The sequence below is a fragment of the Rhizoctonia solani genome, chromosome 4 (genome assembly GCF_016906535.1).
Source record: "Rhizoctonia solani chromosome 4, complete sequence".
NCBI lineage: Eukaryota > Fungi > Basidiomycota > Agaricomycetes > Cantharellales > Ceratobasidiaceae > Rhizoctonia > Rhizoctonia solani.
Window position 1 is genome coordinate 154991 of NC_057373.1, and position 16863 is coordinate 171853.

Sequence of the window (16863 nt, forward strand, 5' to 3'; positions counted from 1 at the left end):
AGGTGTACCCTACCTATAACTGCAACAATAGTCTCGAGATGAATAATGCTGGGGTCTAACTCTCGATTATACGTGACAAGAGGAGTCCCACGACGCGATGCGTCGATCCCCCCTGTAACGCATTCTGTCACACGAGCCAGGAGGTACGGCTCACGTTTCCCATCACCCCTAAATCTCTTATTAGCTTTAAATCAAGTGATTCCAACTAAAGCTAGCTTACGGTTCGATGTATTCGACATAATAAATATCGTGCAGCCGGCCATATTGAACTTCCCGTATCGGGCGGTCGCGTTGGCTACTGAAGGACGCATATCGGTCCGGGCAAAGGTCGTACTAGTGTGATAAAAACGTAAGATACTGGTAAGAGAAGTGGAGGAAATTGTACCTGCCTTAATGTATGAGTTATCTCGTGCAGTCGGGTCCCGATCAATCATAATCGCGGTACGAAACCGGTCGCCATCATCAATGCGGAATTGTCCGTACCGAATAAGTGAGCCGGCATCGATACTATTGACATGGTCTTGTGGCTTGCGTCCTGGGTACACGAGGTTAAAATACCCGATCAGCTGCTTTTTTAAAACTTTGTCGAGTGTAACTTTGTAGTGTATAGGTCGTCCTAATACTATGGTATCGACTAACGATATGAAAAATGCGGAATTGAGCGAACATAGACAGATACAAGCAAAGTTTATCACTTACATTGTGGATAAGCGATTTCCTGAGTCGACATTTGCACCTCGTTGGGGTGACTGGGCTTAACGTAAGCCTTTGTGAGTGTGGGAATATCATACTTTTTTGCTACAAGTTGCAGCTGTGCGCGCCGTTCGATATAATTATCGAGTTGGATGTATGGCCGAGTGCGATTTCTGACGGCTGGTAATAACCGCCCACAGAATCTCTCCATGACGAAGGCCCACGAGGCCCAGAGAGGCCCAGTTCGTAGGATATAATAAGGTATGTGCAGGAGGGCGTGAATGGTGAGGGGGCATGTGGGGAGCCGAGATGTTCGATATTGGTAGTAGTACCTAGCAATCAAGTAAAATTGTGAATCAAGCCACAAAAAAGTAATTCACGTACATTTTGTACTTGAGTACCCAATTGTTTATCATTGCCTGTAATTCGTCGACTTCGATGCGGGTAATTTTGAATTGGAGACATAATAAAATAATTTCGCGAAGTGCAAGAACATGGCTGGGAGCTGGGAATGAGCCAAAATGGGCATGAAAGAAAAAGAGACTACTTACTTGTAATACTTTCGCGGCATGACATCCTTGAGGAGGATTGGAGCCAAGTATTGTATCCAGAATGAGTAAGCCTCTGCTTTGAATAAGCTCCGGTCTTGAGCAATATCTGGCAGGGTACCAACAAACACAGAAGGGATTGTTCGAGTGGCCCAAGCCGTGAGTAGTCCAACCATCATCCATTGGGCCTTTGATATTCTGTAAGTTCCGGTTCCTTTGTCAAGTCCTTTGAAGTCCCCAGTCCAGTGTTTGACCATATTCGGGACAAGATTCTCAAACAGCAAGTGCATAATGTCGTAAGGGAAATTTGAGGGGAGGTCAATTGAACAAAGCTGCGTAAATATGGGCTCCCCGTTAATGCCTGAATTTCGAGCAATTTCTTCACGCTCGGCCTGTGTTCTTGCCGCACCCAGCTTGGCATATTGCCGTAGGAATTGTTCATGAGTTCGAATTGGAAGGGCATCGTGGGACCACTGGCGTATTTGACCTGGGCCCGGGAGCCTCAAAGGCACGTAATAGACAGCTGTTTGCTTCAATTGGCACAACTGGCCCTCAATAAGACAGGTGCGACAAGGCGAGAACGCGTTGTGCCCTTTTATCATCATGAGTTTCAAAATGGCCAGAATGTCACCAAATATGATGATTATAAATGCGCGTAATACAAACTCATACAGAATGCCCTCGGGCTCTGCCAAAATACCACGCATAGATACACCTTGTTGAAGCTCTAGTAACTCGTCAAGCAGGGGGATAAAAAAAGAGTTAATGTCCTTGGGTTGTTTTGGGCCCGGAATAACTCCAACGCAGATTACATTCTCAAGGTGGGTGCGGATACTAGGATCAAGGTTGTAGTTAATCAATATAATTGGCCAAGCACAGGAAAGCCCACGTCTACGCCGTTTAAATAACGTAAATCCATCTGTCGACAAGCCTAGAGCAATATCTTTGGGGTTGTCAAAAAAGTGGTACGGGTGGTTGGGGTGGACTCGTGTTTGTTGGAGCCTAAGGTAGTTGTCACTGTCGAACACATTGAAAATAACATGTGGTTTATACTTGGCATCTGATTCAACCCGGTATTGGAGTTTTTGGCCATTTGTGCGTTTTGGAAAAGGCCCTGAAGCTGAGGGATTAAGGGGGTGTAGCGGAAGACCCGCCTTGCTTTGCCTCTGCCGTTGCACCAAGGCTCTTGACAGAACGGGCATTTGTCAAGTTCCTGGTACTTGCCCAAGTAGCATACACAGGAGTTGATGCAACAGTCGTAAACACGAGTTTTGAGCCCTGAGAGGATTTGGAGCCGGCGGTACGCAATGAATTTGCTTGGGAACTCCAGCTCCAAACAGGCCCCAAATCGAAGGTCGTCCCACGTTTGACGCAAGAAATGGGAGCGAATACGAGTGGCTAAGAGCTGAAGAGTTTGGCGATTGTGATCTGACAATGAACAAGAGTCTGAAAGTAAGCTGGTTGATTAGCGCTGAAGTGTGTCAGGGGAGGGGATTATTTACTTACACATTTCAACCCATTCATTGTCAAGCATATTGCCAAAATCAAATTCCAGCGCCTTGCGCATCTCCTCCTCGGTGAGCCTGGGCTTGTCATTGGGGTTGACATGGGGGACATCAACATTGTCCCGTTCAACGTACTCAGGGTCGCAATCAGGGCCATTGATAATTTGACAACTAAGCTCTAGCTCATCTTCTAAGTCGGAGTTGGGGTTGTCTGAAGGCGGGTTGGGCCATGTTTGTATGTTTACGGGCGGATTATGATGAATGAGGTTGTGCGGTAGTGGGGGCTCATCTAGGATTTCAGTGTTAGTACTTGGCAGAGAAAAAATAGACAGACATTAAGCCTACTTACCAAGAGATAGACTGGGCATTTCGAAATGGCCCAGGTCTCCTGGGTTTTGTTGCGGGGGGTCTAAGTAAAAACATGAGCAATAACATATACTGAAACTAACATTGAACGCACCTTCTAATTCGGAAAAATCTACATTGGCGGGTAACAGGTCATTCTCTTTGTAATGCGCAATTTCAACCCCCATGTCAAAGCTGTTGTTGTTGTTGTTGTCTGAGTCTGACTCTGAGTCAAGGTCCATTGTGGCGACAGTTAGCTGCAGGTGTCGCTCGATTTGTTGGGGACCAAGTAGGTCGCCGCAGCATGGGCAATTTTGAAGAACTTTGCTGGTATCGCTCATTTCAAGTGTATACAAGCTGTTCAAGTGAAGCCAGAGCTGTGTCAAAATGATACGCAGACGGTGGGGGTCTTATACTAGTGCAAAAGTTGAAGTCGCTTTGTGTCACCTGACTAAATTGTTGCCTTTCCCCTACCGTCCAAACCTCCACGGGCGACCTCAAAGCTTGCTATAGCTGGTCCAGATTGTTCCTTTGTGAGCTTTTTTTTTTGATATATACTCCCAATTTCTCAAAAACATGCTCAAAGGACAGGGTTTTCTATTGTTCACATCCCAAACACCACTATTGCTCCTAATTGCAGCTCTTGGACCCAGCAACGAGTGTGCACACAAGGGCTTAAAATTACGTATTATCAGCACGCTTTATGCTGTCAGCTAACTACACTCATCATCGATCCAGAACTCTTTGGGGCACGAGGAGCACAGCACCTACACGCTTTCTCCACCCTTGCACAGTACCATATGAGTGCACCATCGGCTACGGCCTTAGATCTATTAGTGCGTCACCACACATCCATCCCTTGACCATAACCAGCCTTGCTCTCTATACTACACTAGCTGTTACAGTAATGCCAGCGCCAGTCCTGAAGACCACCTTACCAATAAAGAGCTCCTGGGGAAAATTGGTTCGTATATGTCCGCTAGTCCCAATACCACTTGTCTAGCTATTACTTGGGCAATCTATGAGCTAACCACACTTATTTGAAGGGATCCTGTCTTGTTGCCAGGAGGTAAACTAGACGGAGGGTGCCTTAGACATCCAAGCACCTGGGCCCCAACTCATCTTGCTTTTTGCCCCCCCTTCCATACCCGTATATGCGCAGCTTTCTTGTTTCTACCAACTATTCCATTTCTTATATATGTACCACTTGTTATAATCTAACTATCCTTGTTAATAATACTTGCCATTGCTACAAGGAAAACACGCGTGTACAACTTAAGTGTGGGACTAGTAGGCTGGTCATAATTTTGACAATTGTTTAAGTGGACTGATCAAATTGAAAGAATTTTACCCTTTCAGTACTCAAGGAAAGTGTCAGTTAGGGAATCACCGTTGACACTTCTTTTGAGTACTAATGGTGGCATCCCTTTCCCTTTAACTAGCACTGTTTCACAGCTCCGCAGCTCTGTTTTCCTACACTCGACCTTCACCATTCTCAAGTCCCCCAAGATCCCCCCTCTGATACTTTGCATTGTGCAAAATGTCTAGAGAAGATCTCAGCCCGACTGAGCTTGCAAAGATTCAGGTATATCTTGCTGCCCAAGGTAAGTATCAATGACGTTCTTGATTGGTGCTGACTTGGTGATTTTTTGACTACTATCCTTAGGCTACGAGATACAACCTATTGCGCCGCCAGGTATATGGATTGGATTATTATCAACTATGCATGTTACTAACTGGGACTGTAGCCCCAAGCAAGATAACTCCGGCAAACCAAACAACAGCAAAACCAGCGACTATGGCAAAACCTGTGGCTGCGGCCAAACCAACGGCTACAACAAGATTGACTGTGAGGCCTGGGACTGCCCACTCATCAGTACCCTACTCTCCCTACCGGTCCCCTCGTTCTCCCTACCGGCCCTCTCGGTCTCCTTTCCGGTCTACTCGTTCTCCCCTCATTGCCGTACCTTCTCCGCGTCACAAGTCTTCAAAGCTTATCCGTCCACCAATACAGATGAGGTACATGAAGAAGCCTAAGGGAACAGTTGGGAGGAAGGGGAAGTACGGGTGGCCAGCGGCTCTGAAGGATATTTTTGGCGTAACTCCAGCCAAGTACCAATTTATCTTTGTAAGTCCACTAAAAGAGTCCCATTAATATTACGAACTCATGGGCTGGTGCTTAATTAAAGAGTATCATAAAGCGCCTGGTTTTCAAGAAACTCGATACAACAATATGTTTCCAAGACCAAGAAGGAGATAATATTACATGGGTTATTCAGAAGGTAAATGCAGCCATAATTTCACCGTCATGATATTTGCTCAACGTCCCCAACTTTCCTTAATTAGACCTACAAGTTTATTCCCGAATTTAGGATCTACAAAGGCGATTGGCCAATCCAGGGCTTCATGCAATCAATTCTCAAGAATGCCAACTATAAGCATCGAAAGTTGGTTAAAGGGTTAGCGGCGAACCCGGACGATCTCAATCAAGTTGCCACTGGCGATCACGAAATGACGGAGGCAACCAATGCGGCCAACCGTGTCGTGGATGCGGACTCTAGCAATGATGAAGATGCAACCAAGGAAGCGGACTACAATACCAGTATGGTATCTGCCGCAAATGTGACATTCAAAATGGGTGACACGGCTATGGCAATTGCGTCTCCTGGTAAGTACTATTTTCTGTACACCCTCTACCGATTACTAAGTTTCTTTTTGTATTTCTAGAGCCAAAAATTGCCGGTAGCACCTCGGATTCCGATGAAGATACAAGCGAATTCTTCAGGAAGATACTTCCCCCGCGGCCGGCGCTTTCAACCTTGTCCTCAGTTCGGCCTCCCAACTCTACTACCTCCGGCGAGCCCAACCGAGCTCCAGTGCAGCGGCCCCGGCCTCGCATGAGGCCGCCACCACAAGATCGTGCCTCGGAAGCGCCACCAACGGAACAAGAGTCCGGGCCGTTGCCCGGTCCTGTGCCAGCATCCACTCCTGCACCCACTCCTGCGCCGTCTCCGTCTCCCTCGCCTGAGCCACAGCCCAAGCCATCCAAAAAGCACACGAAGAGGGTGCCTGCGGTATCAAAGACTCATGCGACAAGGGCTAAGGCTCCAAGCCAGCCAGAGCCAGAGCCCGAGTCTGAGCTCGAGTCCGTGACCGCAACCAAGCCGAAGACAACGTCCAAGCCAGTCAAGCGGGTGGCAGGAAAGAGCAGGGGCAGGGAGATCCAGCAACCAGAGCTAGATCCCGTATCCGAACCCGAACCCGAACCCGAACCCGAACCCGAACTGGTACTCAAACCGTCCAAGAGATCCAAGTCCGGAAAGCCGGCCGACGCCGCTGCACCTGCACCTAAACCAAAGGCAGCGCCCAAGCCGAAAGTGGTGCCCAACCCACAGCAAGTGCGCCAGCCGAAGGCAACGAGCTCTCGGCCGAACCGTGGCCGAGTAGGGGTGGCTGAAACCACGCTTGAGTCGGATTCAGAGCTCAGCAACGTATCGGCATCCCGGTCTAACCCCCCGCAGGCATCATCCGATGCAGGGGAAGAACTGGAGTATGAGGAGGAGGAGGAGAGCCACCCAGTTGCAACGGTTACAAAGAGCAAGGGCAAAAAGGTGAGTAAATGCGCATCTGCCTATTGATCGGACAGACTAATTAACACATGCATTCACCATAGACAAAGACGCAACCTTTGATTCTGACGAAGACTCTCGTAAGTTCAATGGAATCCATGATATTCTTATATTAACTATTGTATTTCCCACAGTGACCAAACGGCGTGCCTCGCAGATGGAACATCGAAGAGAAGTATAACGCTTATTATCCAATATAATTCCCATCGTAATTTCTTCTCTATTCTTCTCTATCTACCAAACAACGCATCCCACCTCCCCACTACCCCCTACTCCATCCTAACCGCCTCTATAATGTACCTTTCCATCGTCCATCGTCGCAACCCGAGCCACACCTGGATGTTTAGTGATATACGTCAAATACACGATTATATATATTCATTCAGAGCGTGGTAAAAACATGGATAGAGCACTGGGAACCCTAGAGAAAATCGACACTTCATAAAGCACGACTGGGACTCACGCGAAGTACTACGTTGACAATTTTGGAGTGCCAAAATTACGGCACTGAAATGCAAATCGCACTGCTACGAAGCGCAATACTCGTACTATCGAAGTGTAAACGATTGGTACTTTACACTTAGGCGGAGCCGAATTAGTACTTGGGAGGCGCGTAAATAGCGCGTATTCCGACATTTGGCACTTCGTGGCCCATAAGTGGCTAATAGGGTGGAATTTTGGGCCCCCACAGTTTAGCACTTCAGCGAAGCAACATCAGCGCTTCTCAGAAGTGGGTTTTAAGCTGAAACGCAGCGTCACCCTGACACTTTGATGAAGTACCGTGACTTCCCACAGTGCCAGTGACGAAAGATTTGCAGACACTCGTATCAACCAGCCTACCATTTAGCCTGAACGCCGTAAATAGCCCCTATACGTGATATTACCGTATTCATAAAACCTAATCTCGATCGCCCAGTATAAAAGTATGTATTTATCAAAAACGCCACGCAAAGTATTTGAATACAGCTCTCACCGAACCAAAGCTGTACACTCAACACTGGCGAATCTCATGACGCATGCACAAGGTTTCCAACACTCCCAACAGATCAGATTTTATTTGTAAGTACTCATACTAAGCCGAGTGAATTCGAATCCGCTCTCATCCACTCACACTACACCAACTTAGATGGTAACGCCACGGTATGTCGACATTTGTGCTTGAAGACGTGCAACTTGACCAGGAGTAAACTGGCAGAAACATTGATACATCAGTTCAAGCTCCATTATAAATCGATTCTATTACTAACCCCGGTCTTGCAGGAGTCATCGCTGGAGTCCATGAAGTTGTGGATACTGGTGGAAATAAAGAAACGTCAGCTAATAATTGATTGAAAGCAGCGCATATTGACTCACGGATCAGGTCCTCCATCTGGGCAAGTGTCTTTGCCCGCGGGGCAGCCAGAGGTAGGACCACCGGGACCATCGTATTGGTGAGGGGTATCGTCAACGTAGTCGCCAGGTGAGGAGCAGCCGCCCTGGAAAGTATGGTACAAACCAACCCAGTGACCAACCTGATGGGTTAAAGTTTTACCCAAATTGTATGGTGCAGCGCTGCCTCCAGGAACAGTCGAGTACCGTATCACCACGCCATCATCCTTCGGCTCACTAGAGTAAGAATACGGGAAGGTGGCATATCCCAGGAGACCCTGGTCGTTGACGGAGACGTTGGTGAAGCCGACCGTGTAGACATTCAAGGCACTTGCGCCACCCTGTCGCAACGCTTGCTTCATCGCAGTTTGGTAAGAGGTGCTCGGGGCTGTCCGTTGAAACCAATTCCTGGACAAATGCTCAGTAATTGAATGGAGATGGTGCTGGTGCTGGGGTAAAACAGACTCACGCGTTGGTCATACGGCCGATCCCTGCCAACCTGAAGGTGAGGCCAGCGCCGGCATAGTCTTGATTCAGTATTTTAATGGAAGCGGCAATCTCACTGTCAGGAATGTTTCCTTGGCTCAAAGCTACTACGAATTAACTTTGAGCACCCTGGTAAGACAACTAGAACTCACACGTTCCAGACTGAAGGACATGCCAATAAACAGGAATGGTCGCAGCGAACTTGGCATTAGGACCAAGATTGGTGGATGCCTTGTGGGAAGTAAAGTGCGCCTCAGCAGCAGCAACCTCCGCTACGCTATTGCACTTGTCAGTGGGATTAGTGTCGTGGTAATAGATCCTTTAATGTACCTAGGAGTAGATGCGCAGAACATTGTGCGATTGCCGAAAGGCACAGCGCAAGTCGAGCTGACTCCGAGAGCAAGGGTGACGAACGCAGTGAAGATCATATTTGACTAAGGGACTAGTGGACTCAGACTAATGCCTGGGGATGGAGAACATAGAGCTACTCCTAGCTAGCTTTTATAATAGCTATTGCCAAGAAAACGACTGGGCATATGCTACAGCGCAATACATAATGACAGGCAGTCCAAGCTTGCCATCACTTTTTCGCGACCATCAGAGCTGCCCAGCACGTCGCGGGATGTTCAACAATGGTTTTGGCATCCGCAATTAAGCGCCACTCACTATAGTCCCAAAACGGAAGGGAATAGTCCCGCTGCCATTACAATGCAAGCCACACCAGCAAGCATGGCTGAAGTGACAGGGTACCGCATTATTGATGTAGCCGCTTATGTTGTAAGGCTACTATTGAAGCAGCCACACCGATCATCTAACTCAATCTCTACACATTTAGTATACTAATATAATGCTATAGACAATGACCATCTTGATTAGTAAGCGCTATACCAACTATCTTATACTTAACGCGTGCATGGGTCCAGTATATTGGTTCATCTACGGATAGATGAGGTCTTCGATATATTTCTACGTGAGTACCGGCCTCCTAGCGTTAGGTTACAATTTAGTAGGTATTGTTAGTTGCCAGCGTGAGTGCGGTAGACACCCAGAGATCGAGTTGGATGGCGAGTGTGGCTGCTTCAATAATAGTCTTACAACATAAGCGGCTACATCAATAATGCGGTACCCTGTCACTTTAGCCATGCTTGCTGGTGTGGCTTGCACTGTAATTGCAGCGAGACTATTCCCTTCCGTTTTGGGACTATAGTGAGTGGCGCTTAATCGCGGATGCCAAAACCATTGTTGAACGTCCCGCGACGTGCTGGGCAGCTCTGATGGTCGCGAAAAAGTGATGGCAAGCTTGGACTGCCTGTCATTATGTATTGCGCTGTATTACCCGTACCTGTAATTTTCGAACCTCTCGCTTACGTGGACGTGTCCTTTTACAGTGGCCTCGGTTCGGAGAATGGGTGATGATTCGCTCTGGTTTTCTAAAAGCTTTGAGTTTACTTCGTATTAATTACGCACGCCTCTTGTTAGGGTATTCGGACCTGTTTGTTTTTGGGTCTGTCAATTGCTGTTGTTTATATATTGCTATGATTCTTTGGCGCAAAATGAATAAGTCAAATTAGCTCAATATTTAAGACGACCAATCTATTTGCATTGATATCTCATATGCCATTTATAAATTTATCCTTTGAACAATATTAACAGATTAAGAATCATTGAATGAACTGTTTTCTATGTATTGGTTGAAATCGTGGCTCAAATCGATAGTGACATTCCTTGACGCCTGGTAAAATGAATGAATTTAAAGAACTAACTTGCACCTATATGTCCAACTCACTACTAGCAACGCTATTCCAAAGAGACTCGAAGCAATGTAAAACCGTAAGGCTTCAAAATTCTCGAGGGAGATATATGTGTGCATTCTTGTGCAAGACTCATTGAGTTTAACGAAACATTCTAGTATGTAATTTCTTTCGATGCAATTGATTCATAGAGTATATGCGCAATGTACGCGGGAGTGAATTACAAGTACTGGGGATGTTTTCGGCTTCTATGGCAAGGGCGGTACCGTTTGTCAATCAGCATATCCTCACCCGAGTATTTTTGATGGATGTGGCTCCAAGCTCAGGCTGTTCTCATGATCATTGTTTTATTGGCTGATTTTAACCTGTTTTCCCTTTTGCGCGTTTCGAAATCTTTATAAGGTTTCAGCCTTTCATGACCATAGTATGGATATAGATTTATGACCCCTTTTCGGTACTATTCGGACCTACTCGGGTTGCACTCGACTTTGCAATGAGCTACTAAGGTTTGTTGTCTTAGTCCAGACCAATGGTTTGAAACATTTGCTGGAGTTTATTCTTTTCCTCTGTAAGACAAACTACCAGGGCGACAAAAGACACAACTAAAGTAAATCGCGACTATTACTCTCTATAAAGCTGTACACACTGATACTGAATTTCCCCATTTCTTGAGATATCTGGATCATCGCAATCCCGTGTTCGACGAAAGTAGCTAACCAAGCAAGAGTACAATAAGTGAAATATTAAGTATACATATATGCATTGTTCGATTGTCTGCATGCGACTCTACGGCAAGCGATTGCCAGATCAGACCATACTGCTGCCCTCCCTTCATCTTGCGTTCGGGCCCATACATCTTCCAACGCCAGCATAAAGTCATTCCCCGCGGTTCCTGACGTTGCCCATTCCCGAACACTATAATCTTTTCACGAAGCGTGTCTCGATCTCGTTCTGTGACTGCAACTACTCCGGCCTGTGTGTTTTGTTAGTTACTTGTGCATGTGCAAAAGAACGAGATGGTTCAAGGTACTCACGACTAGTATCGGGGAGCCCAAGCTCGCGTTTGGGTGTCGCGCTGATCTTAGCCCTCTAATAAGTCGCATGAAACCCCCATGAGCGTGCACAACTCGAGGATCGTTGGAATCGGCTTTGCACAATACCTACCAGAGCGTCAAAAATGTCCCAAGGAAAAGCGGGAAACAATGTAGCACTCACCATATAAAGATATATCAGTACACAACACCTCCAGCATTCAAGCACCAGCGTTCTCCCAATCCGTAGCCATGGATCACCACATTTATCAATAGGAATATTAATTCGCGGTAGGTTCTTTTCTATCCATGCTATCAGCTCCGTGTTTTCACTAGCGCCTGGAGTCTCTGCTAGCGAGTTGATCCATGCGAGCATCATGATAAATTGATCCGGTACCCCATATAGCCACCGTAGACCACAGCTATCCTGCATTTCACACATCCGATCGCATAAGTCGAGCGAAAACGGTACCTCGTACTGGAAGCAAGTCGGCTGGGCGGTAATCATGCTTGCTAAAATATCTATGTAGGCGAAATGTCGAAGGTTGAGACTGGAGTCGAGCATAATTCTTGTTAGGTCCAGCGGTTTTCCAGGAGGCTCGGGACATGCGGCTCTGAAAACTGGCGCAACGGACTGGAGCGATTGGAGGTGATCGGATATAGGTTGGGTGCGTAATTGGAGTATCACTACCTTCATTTGGCAGTTAATGAGTGAAAGGCAAACATCTTGGTTACGCAGGCATACCTCGAGTACGTTATCCAACGTACGAACGGCATGTTGTCTGTTCAGTCCCGGAACCAATGGTGATGCCGTGATCCTAAACCGTGACACATTCTCTTGTACGGCCGAGGTTAAAGCCTTGATCATGCAAGTTCCAATCTCATTCATTACCAAATCTCTTGAGTATATGTTCATTATGTTCGCTATCAAAATGGTCCGCACTCGCGAGCTTTCGTCAGAGAATTGCTCAATAATCTGATTGCGCATAGTATATGCCACCTTCCGGGGTTCGAAGACACTGACGACAGCCCATCGGAAATCTGCGCATAGCTTCACTACCGGTAACCGAGTTTCAAATACGCCTTGTGACTCACAACAATGCAACACAAATGGTAATGTATTTTCCGGGGTGTTTTTGTCCATAGTAGGGGAGATGAGCAATAGATTTCTAATTCCTTCAGGGTCGTCGTCGTCATCATCATCTATAAGATCAACATTTGTTGAGGTGTATGCGATTGAACTTAGAGACGAATATCCAATGCTTTCTATGTTTGAAATAGTATTCGACCATCGGTTAAAATCTGGTGATGTTGAGGAGACAGTCGGCTCAAAATCAACCGATGACTGTAAAGGGGTCGAGTGGGCACGATGTATTGAACCGGAAGTTCCAGGTACAACGAGATTGCTTTGTGGGAGAGTACCGAGAGGGACCAAACAAGCAGCCATGTTCGAATTTTCGGGAAGCGAGTGCATGTCCAAAAAGTCGCCAGAGCCACATAAAGGAGTATCGTGGATAGTTTGTGGAGTCCTAGTTCCAGAAGTAACGAGGTTTCGAGGTCCCGGCTTGGTCCTTATCATTCGATGATTCTGACCTGCGGCATATTGCACGAACTGGTAGACGCAGACTGTCCCAGATGCTAGGCATCGCTGACATTCAGGCTTAGTCTCGTCACATTTCTTGCGGCTGTTGATATTTCGGACTATAAATCGGAGAATAATATCAGGGAATGTATGTAACTTACCTGTATTTACATGAAGCACAACCAGTCAGAGATCGCCGGAGCTTGGTCATTCTTTACAGGTGGTGGGTCAAGTCGACAGCTCGCAAATCCTCGTGGATTCTTATCAATAGGCACGCCCTATACGAAGGTTTGCGGGTCCTTTTCTTCTTGGGGTCTGCCGATCATGGGGGTAGAATATGGAATCTTATGAGGCGCAAGAAGTGGCTGTGCTCTAGCTCAAGCACGTGCCATTTCAATTTATCCCTTGTGACTTTGCAATTGTGGGGCATTGGCTGTTGATAGCCACCACATCCACTCTTATGCTGGCTTCTTGTCGATCTTCCAGCCCTATAAGGAGAGGCATCCCTCCATTGGAAACCCGTTCTGCATTTGAGGCCCTCAGGGATATCCGAGACAGCGCTTTTCTTCAGGATGTAGATCCCGAAGCATTCCAACAATCATATCTATTACGGCACAGCCTCAGTCCATCATCGTGGTCCCCAGAGGAGGAGAGCTATGTGAATAGTATTCGAAATGTGTCCCGGAAGCAGGAGGAATCTCTCTATACTGGTCATGCCCCGCTTCTCCGCTTGCTCAACCACATAAGTGAACAAGTCTCCAAAAATATCAAACACACTCAGCTGGAAGCCCTGGTTTTTTACTCGGGAGACAAGACCAAGGTCACAAATCCCTTCAGCAGCCACTATCATGCTCCGGATATCATCGTAGCGGAGGGAACATCGCAAGCATTCCATACGATAGACTGTAAGTTTGGCCATCAATTTTTTAGTAAACAAAAGTAATTTATTTGCCACAGACTCGACAGTTCACTTGAAGGAGACGACATGGTGTTCAGCCGTTGCGGTTGGCGAAGCTAAAGTAAAAAAATCTGGACAATATCAGCTCGCCAATTATCTTCGAAACCATCTACAGCTTCACCCCGAATTGAATGCTACATTGGGTCTTACTATCAAGTCAAACGGATATGCGTTGTTCTACCATGATGCGAACGTCATCCATCGGGCGACTTTTCGTTGGTACAAACCGGCTCCGTTGTACTCGTTTATCGAGACACTCTACGCTCGGCCTTTCCAAGATACTTCGATGCAAATTTTGGATCCCGAGAGCTCACACCCGGCGTGGGCCACGATGATCGGAGGTGACATTTATTTGTCTGAAGCGCCACGAGCGCAGGTTGGCCCTGGTCAACGACGATACACCACTACAGCCGTCAATCTTATCAATGACGAAATGGTATTCATCAAGGATATCTGGCGAGACGAAAGCCGATCCTTTTTCGAGGCTTCGCTATTCCAGCAAGCTCACGAAGGGGAACCCATGGCCGGACTTATGCTCGTTCACTCCCACGGTTATGTGACTGATGACTCTGGAGAGTATCTTCGGACATCCCATCTTAGATCGGCGTCCGCCGAAGAAGAAACAACTATCAGATACAAGATGCGAATGGTGACAAGAGATATTGGACGTAGGCTTGAAGAGATAAAATCGTTGCGTCATTTCTTATGCGTGATGTATGATGCCTGTGCTGGTAAGTGATTGACTCCCTATGGATGTTATCAAATGGTACTTAAAAGCGTACAGTGCAGCGGAACCTGTATCGAAAGTGCCGAATTTTACATCGAGACATTAGCGATGGGAATATTATGATCGCGCCTTCCACGAACGAGTATCAAGAGCGCTGCGCAGAAGGGTATGCAGACGCGAAATTTCTGAACCAAGTATTGGCAAGAGACAAGTGAGTCGGAGCGATGCCTTTGGAGAAAGCCATATCAACCATATATAGGGATTGCAAACCGAAGCCGGAATGCTTGGTGGTTGATCTAGGAAATGGTGCAGATTTGAGAGTTGGTCGCGGTCAGACAGCATTGACAGAGCGGACTGTAAGCTGTTTGTTTTCAATAGTGTCCAACTTACTCATACATTTAAAAAGGGGACTCCCAAATTTATTGCTCGTTCGGTCTCTTTTGGTGATTTGCTATCCCTAGAGGACAATGATAGCGCCGGGGTGACCATGCCATCAGTGGACGGCCCACTAGGAGACTATTGCCCTTTCATGCACACCACCGAATATCAAGCCACCAATAGTTCCGACTCCGTTTCCCAGTCCGAACCTAAGTTCTCACATCGGTTATTCCATGACGCCGAGTCGACGTTCTGGGCAATTGCCTGGACTCTCGTTAGGTCTACGGGAGAAGAATATCAACTAGAGAAAGACCCAGACACAAATTTCCGTCGCTTTTACCACACTATGTGCAGGCATTATCCAATACCAGAAGATGAGGACTCTCGCTCGATGATATGCAAAAAGGACCCCAAATACTGGATATCACTTCTCCATCCAAATCTCCAAATTATAGGCCCAATGTTAAGCAAGATGTTCGTTTACATTCGACCAGAATGGGCTTACCGCCAGGATCTGGATCCTGAACATGCACATGAGGCATTGATGCGGCTGCTGCTTGCTGAGATAATTCGCATCGATATGAACAACGAGGATGTCCCCATTGCGATTGGTAGACGTGCGGTCCCTCCTCCGCCTCCCAATATGCCAAACCTGCCATTGAGTATGAATTCTGCCTCGATGAATCCCTCGATCTCTCGGTCTCGGACTGCTGACTCTATGGATCCCCGACATAACAATATAGTCGGTGCACAATCGGACGCACAATTAGCAGTAGGACTTGGAGCCGTGGCCAGTCCTGATCCAACGGAATACACGGATCGTTGCGACTTGAAGGATCAAGCAAAATCATTAAAGTGGAGGAGAGAAACATGCAAGTTGTTAGAGCCCAATTAATGTCTTTTGAGCGATAAGTTAAGGATTTGAATTTCCTTTCGTATATCATGATATCCTACCTTAATTTATAGTCGCTTTGGGGATCATTTCCGTGCTCTCATTTTAAACTAATGTATTTTAGATACAAGGACTATTGAACTTAGAAACATTCTTCCTATGGCCTCTTTTGGGAATCTGTGCAAATAGACCAACACCTTTCACACATTCACGGGCTCTATAAACTCCCATCAACCGAGAGGTTCTTCTTGATGCTCTCGGTTATCTTACAGTGTTACGAATGTATGCATGTGCGACGAAAGTTTCATTCAAGTGATGGCCATTCTTCGTAGAGTTTATAACATTTGGAGTTATGGAGTAACCGAGGCTCGGCCTTGATAGCTAGAACGACACAGCGGCCGTGATAAGTTAGAGCTTAAGTTAATAGCTACGGATTCTCTTCTACCTTGAAAACTTATTAACGTACAATTTGCTGTGGCCGAGTTGGCAGATCAGTTGGCCGTTATGCGTGTCATGTGAGGCATGATCTAAGATCACCGATCTTTTCTGTAGATCGCTGATTCATGGGCAGCATTTTGATCCGCCCTCGATCATGGCCACCTTCCTGGATTCCCGGTTACTTCGCGCGTGATTACCATATGCATTGCGCCCGGAACCAACCGTTTCTTATGAATTTTTTCTAACTACTTGTGGATTAACATAAAATCAATCACTGTTTGAGAGCGTTGCTCACTCTTTTCACATTCTCAATTCAATCTCTCCCCATACCATGGCTTCGGATACATGCATATTATTTGACCGTCTCCTTATAGCTCCGAGGCATACTATTATCGGGCCCGACCATACGATTTCTCGGCTACTTATCTTGTCCCATACGCCGTGCAACACCGGCATAAAACCATGCTCACCAGCTCATGTGGTCAACCATTTTTGACCTTGATGGCCCTTTTGACGTAGTACGTCTTGGCCC

The 16863-nt window shown here is 46.7% G+C and overlaps 5 protein-coding genes across 5 annotated transcripts; 2 read left to right on the top strand and 3 right to left on the bottom strand.

Moving 5' to 3' along the window:
* Window positions 1–191: 191 nt before the first annotated feature.
* On the bottom strand, window positions 192–3432 carry RhiXN_00041 (Transposase family Tnp2 protein; the record flags this gene model as incomplete). The annotated part of the gene is made up of 8 exons (XM_043319860.1): window positions 192–622; window positions 700–1025; window positions 1078–1191; window positions 1245–2407; window positions 2479–2687; window positions 2748–3035; window positions 3096–3155; window positions 3207–3432. 8 exons carry the CDS (start codon window positions 3430–3432, stop codon window positions 192–194), a joined length of 2817 nt encoding a protein of 938 aa, XP_043178872.1.
* A 1199-nt stretch (window positions 3433–4631) lies between these two features.
* RhiXN_00042 (uncharacterized protein) lies at window positions 4632–6901 on the top strand (the record flags this gene model as incomplete). The annotated part of the gene is made up of 8 exons (XM_043319861.1): window positions 4632–4695; window positions 4758–4787; window positions 4840–5219; window positions 5281–5373; window positions 5438–5759; window positions 5819–6706; window positions 6765–6800; window positions 6855–6901. 8 exons carry the CDS (start codon window positions 4632–4634, stop codon window positions 6899–6901), a joined length of 1860 nt encoding a protein of 619 aa, XP_043178873.1.
* Window positions 6902–7842: 941 nt separating this feature from the next.
* RhiXN_00043 (extracellular metalloprotease) lies at window positions 7843–9002 on the bottom strand (the record flags this gene model as incomplete). The annotated part of the gene is made up of 6 exons (XM_043319862.1): window positions 7843–7908; window positions 7968–8013; window positions 8074–8496; window positions 8558–8678; window positions 8727–8851; window positions 8905–9002. The coding sequence occupies 6 exons, from the start codon at window positions 9000–9002 to the stop codon at window positions 7843–7845; spliced, it is 879 nt and encodes a 292-aa protein (XP_043178874.1).
* A 2005-nt stretch (window positions 9003–11007) lies between these two features.
* Window positions 11008–13149, bottom strand: RhiXN_00044 (Fungal specific transcription factor domain; the record flags this gene model as incomplete). Its single annotated transcript, XM_043319863.1, has 7 exons — window positions 11008–11037; window positions 11116–11298; window positions 11360–11485; window positions 11541–12047; window positions 12102–12397; window positions 12452–13057; window positions 13110–13149. 7 exons carry the CDS (start codon window positions 13147–13149, stop codon window positions 11008–11010), a joined length of 1788 nt encoding a protein of 595 aa, XP_043178875.1.
* A 249-nt stretch (window positions 13150–13398) lies between these two features.
* Window positions 13399–15896, top strand: RhiXN_00045 (patatin-like phospholipase domain-containing protein 7; the record flags this gene model as incomplete). Its single annotated transcript, XM_043319864.1, has 5 exons — window positions 13399–13843; window positions 13896–14627; window positions 14681–14834; window positions 14883–14979; window positions 15030–15896. The coding sequence occupies 5 exons, from the start codon at window positions 13399–13401 to the stop codon at window positions 15894–15896; spliced, it is 2295 nt and encodes a 764-aa protein (XP_043178876.1).
* Between the last annotated feature and the right edge of the window lie 967 nt (window positions 15897–16863).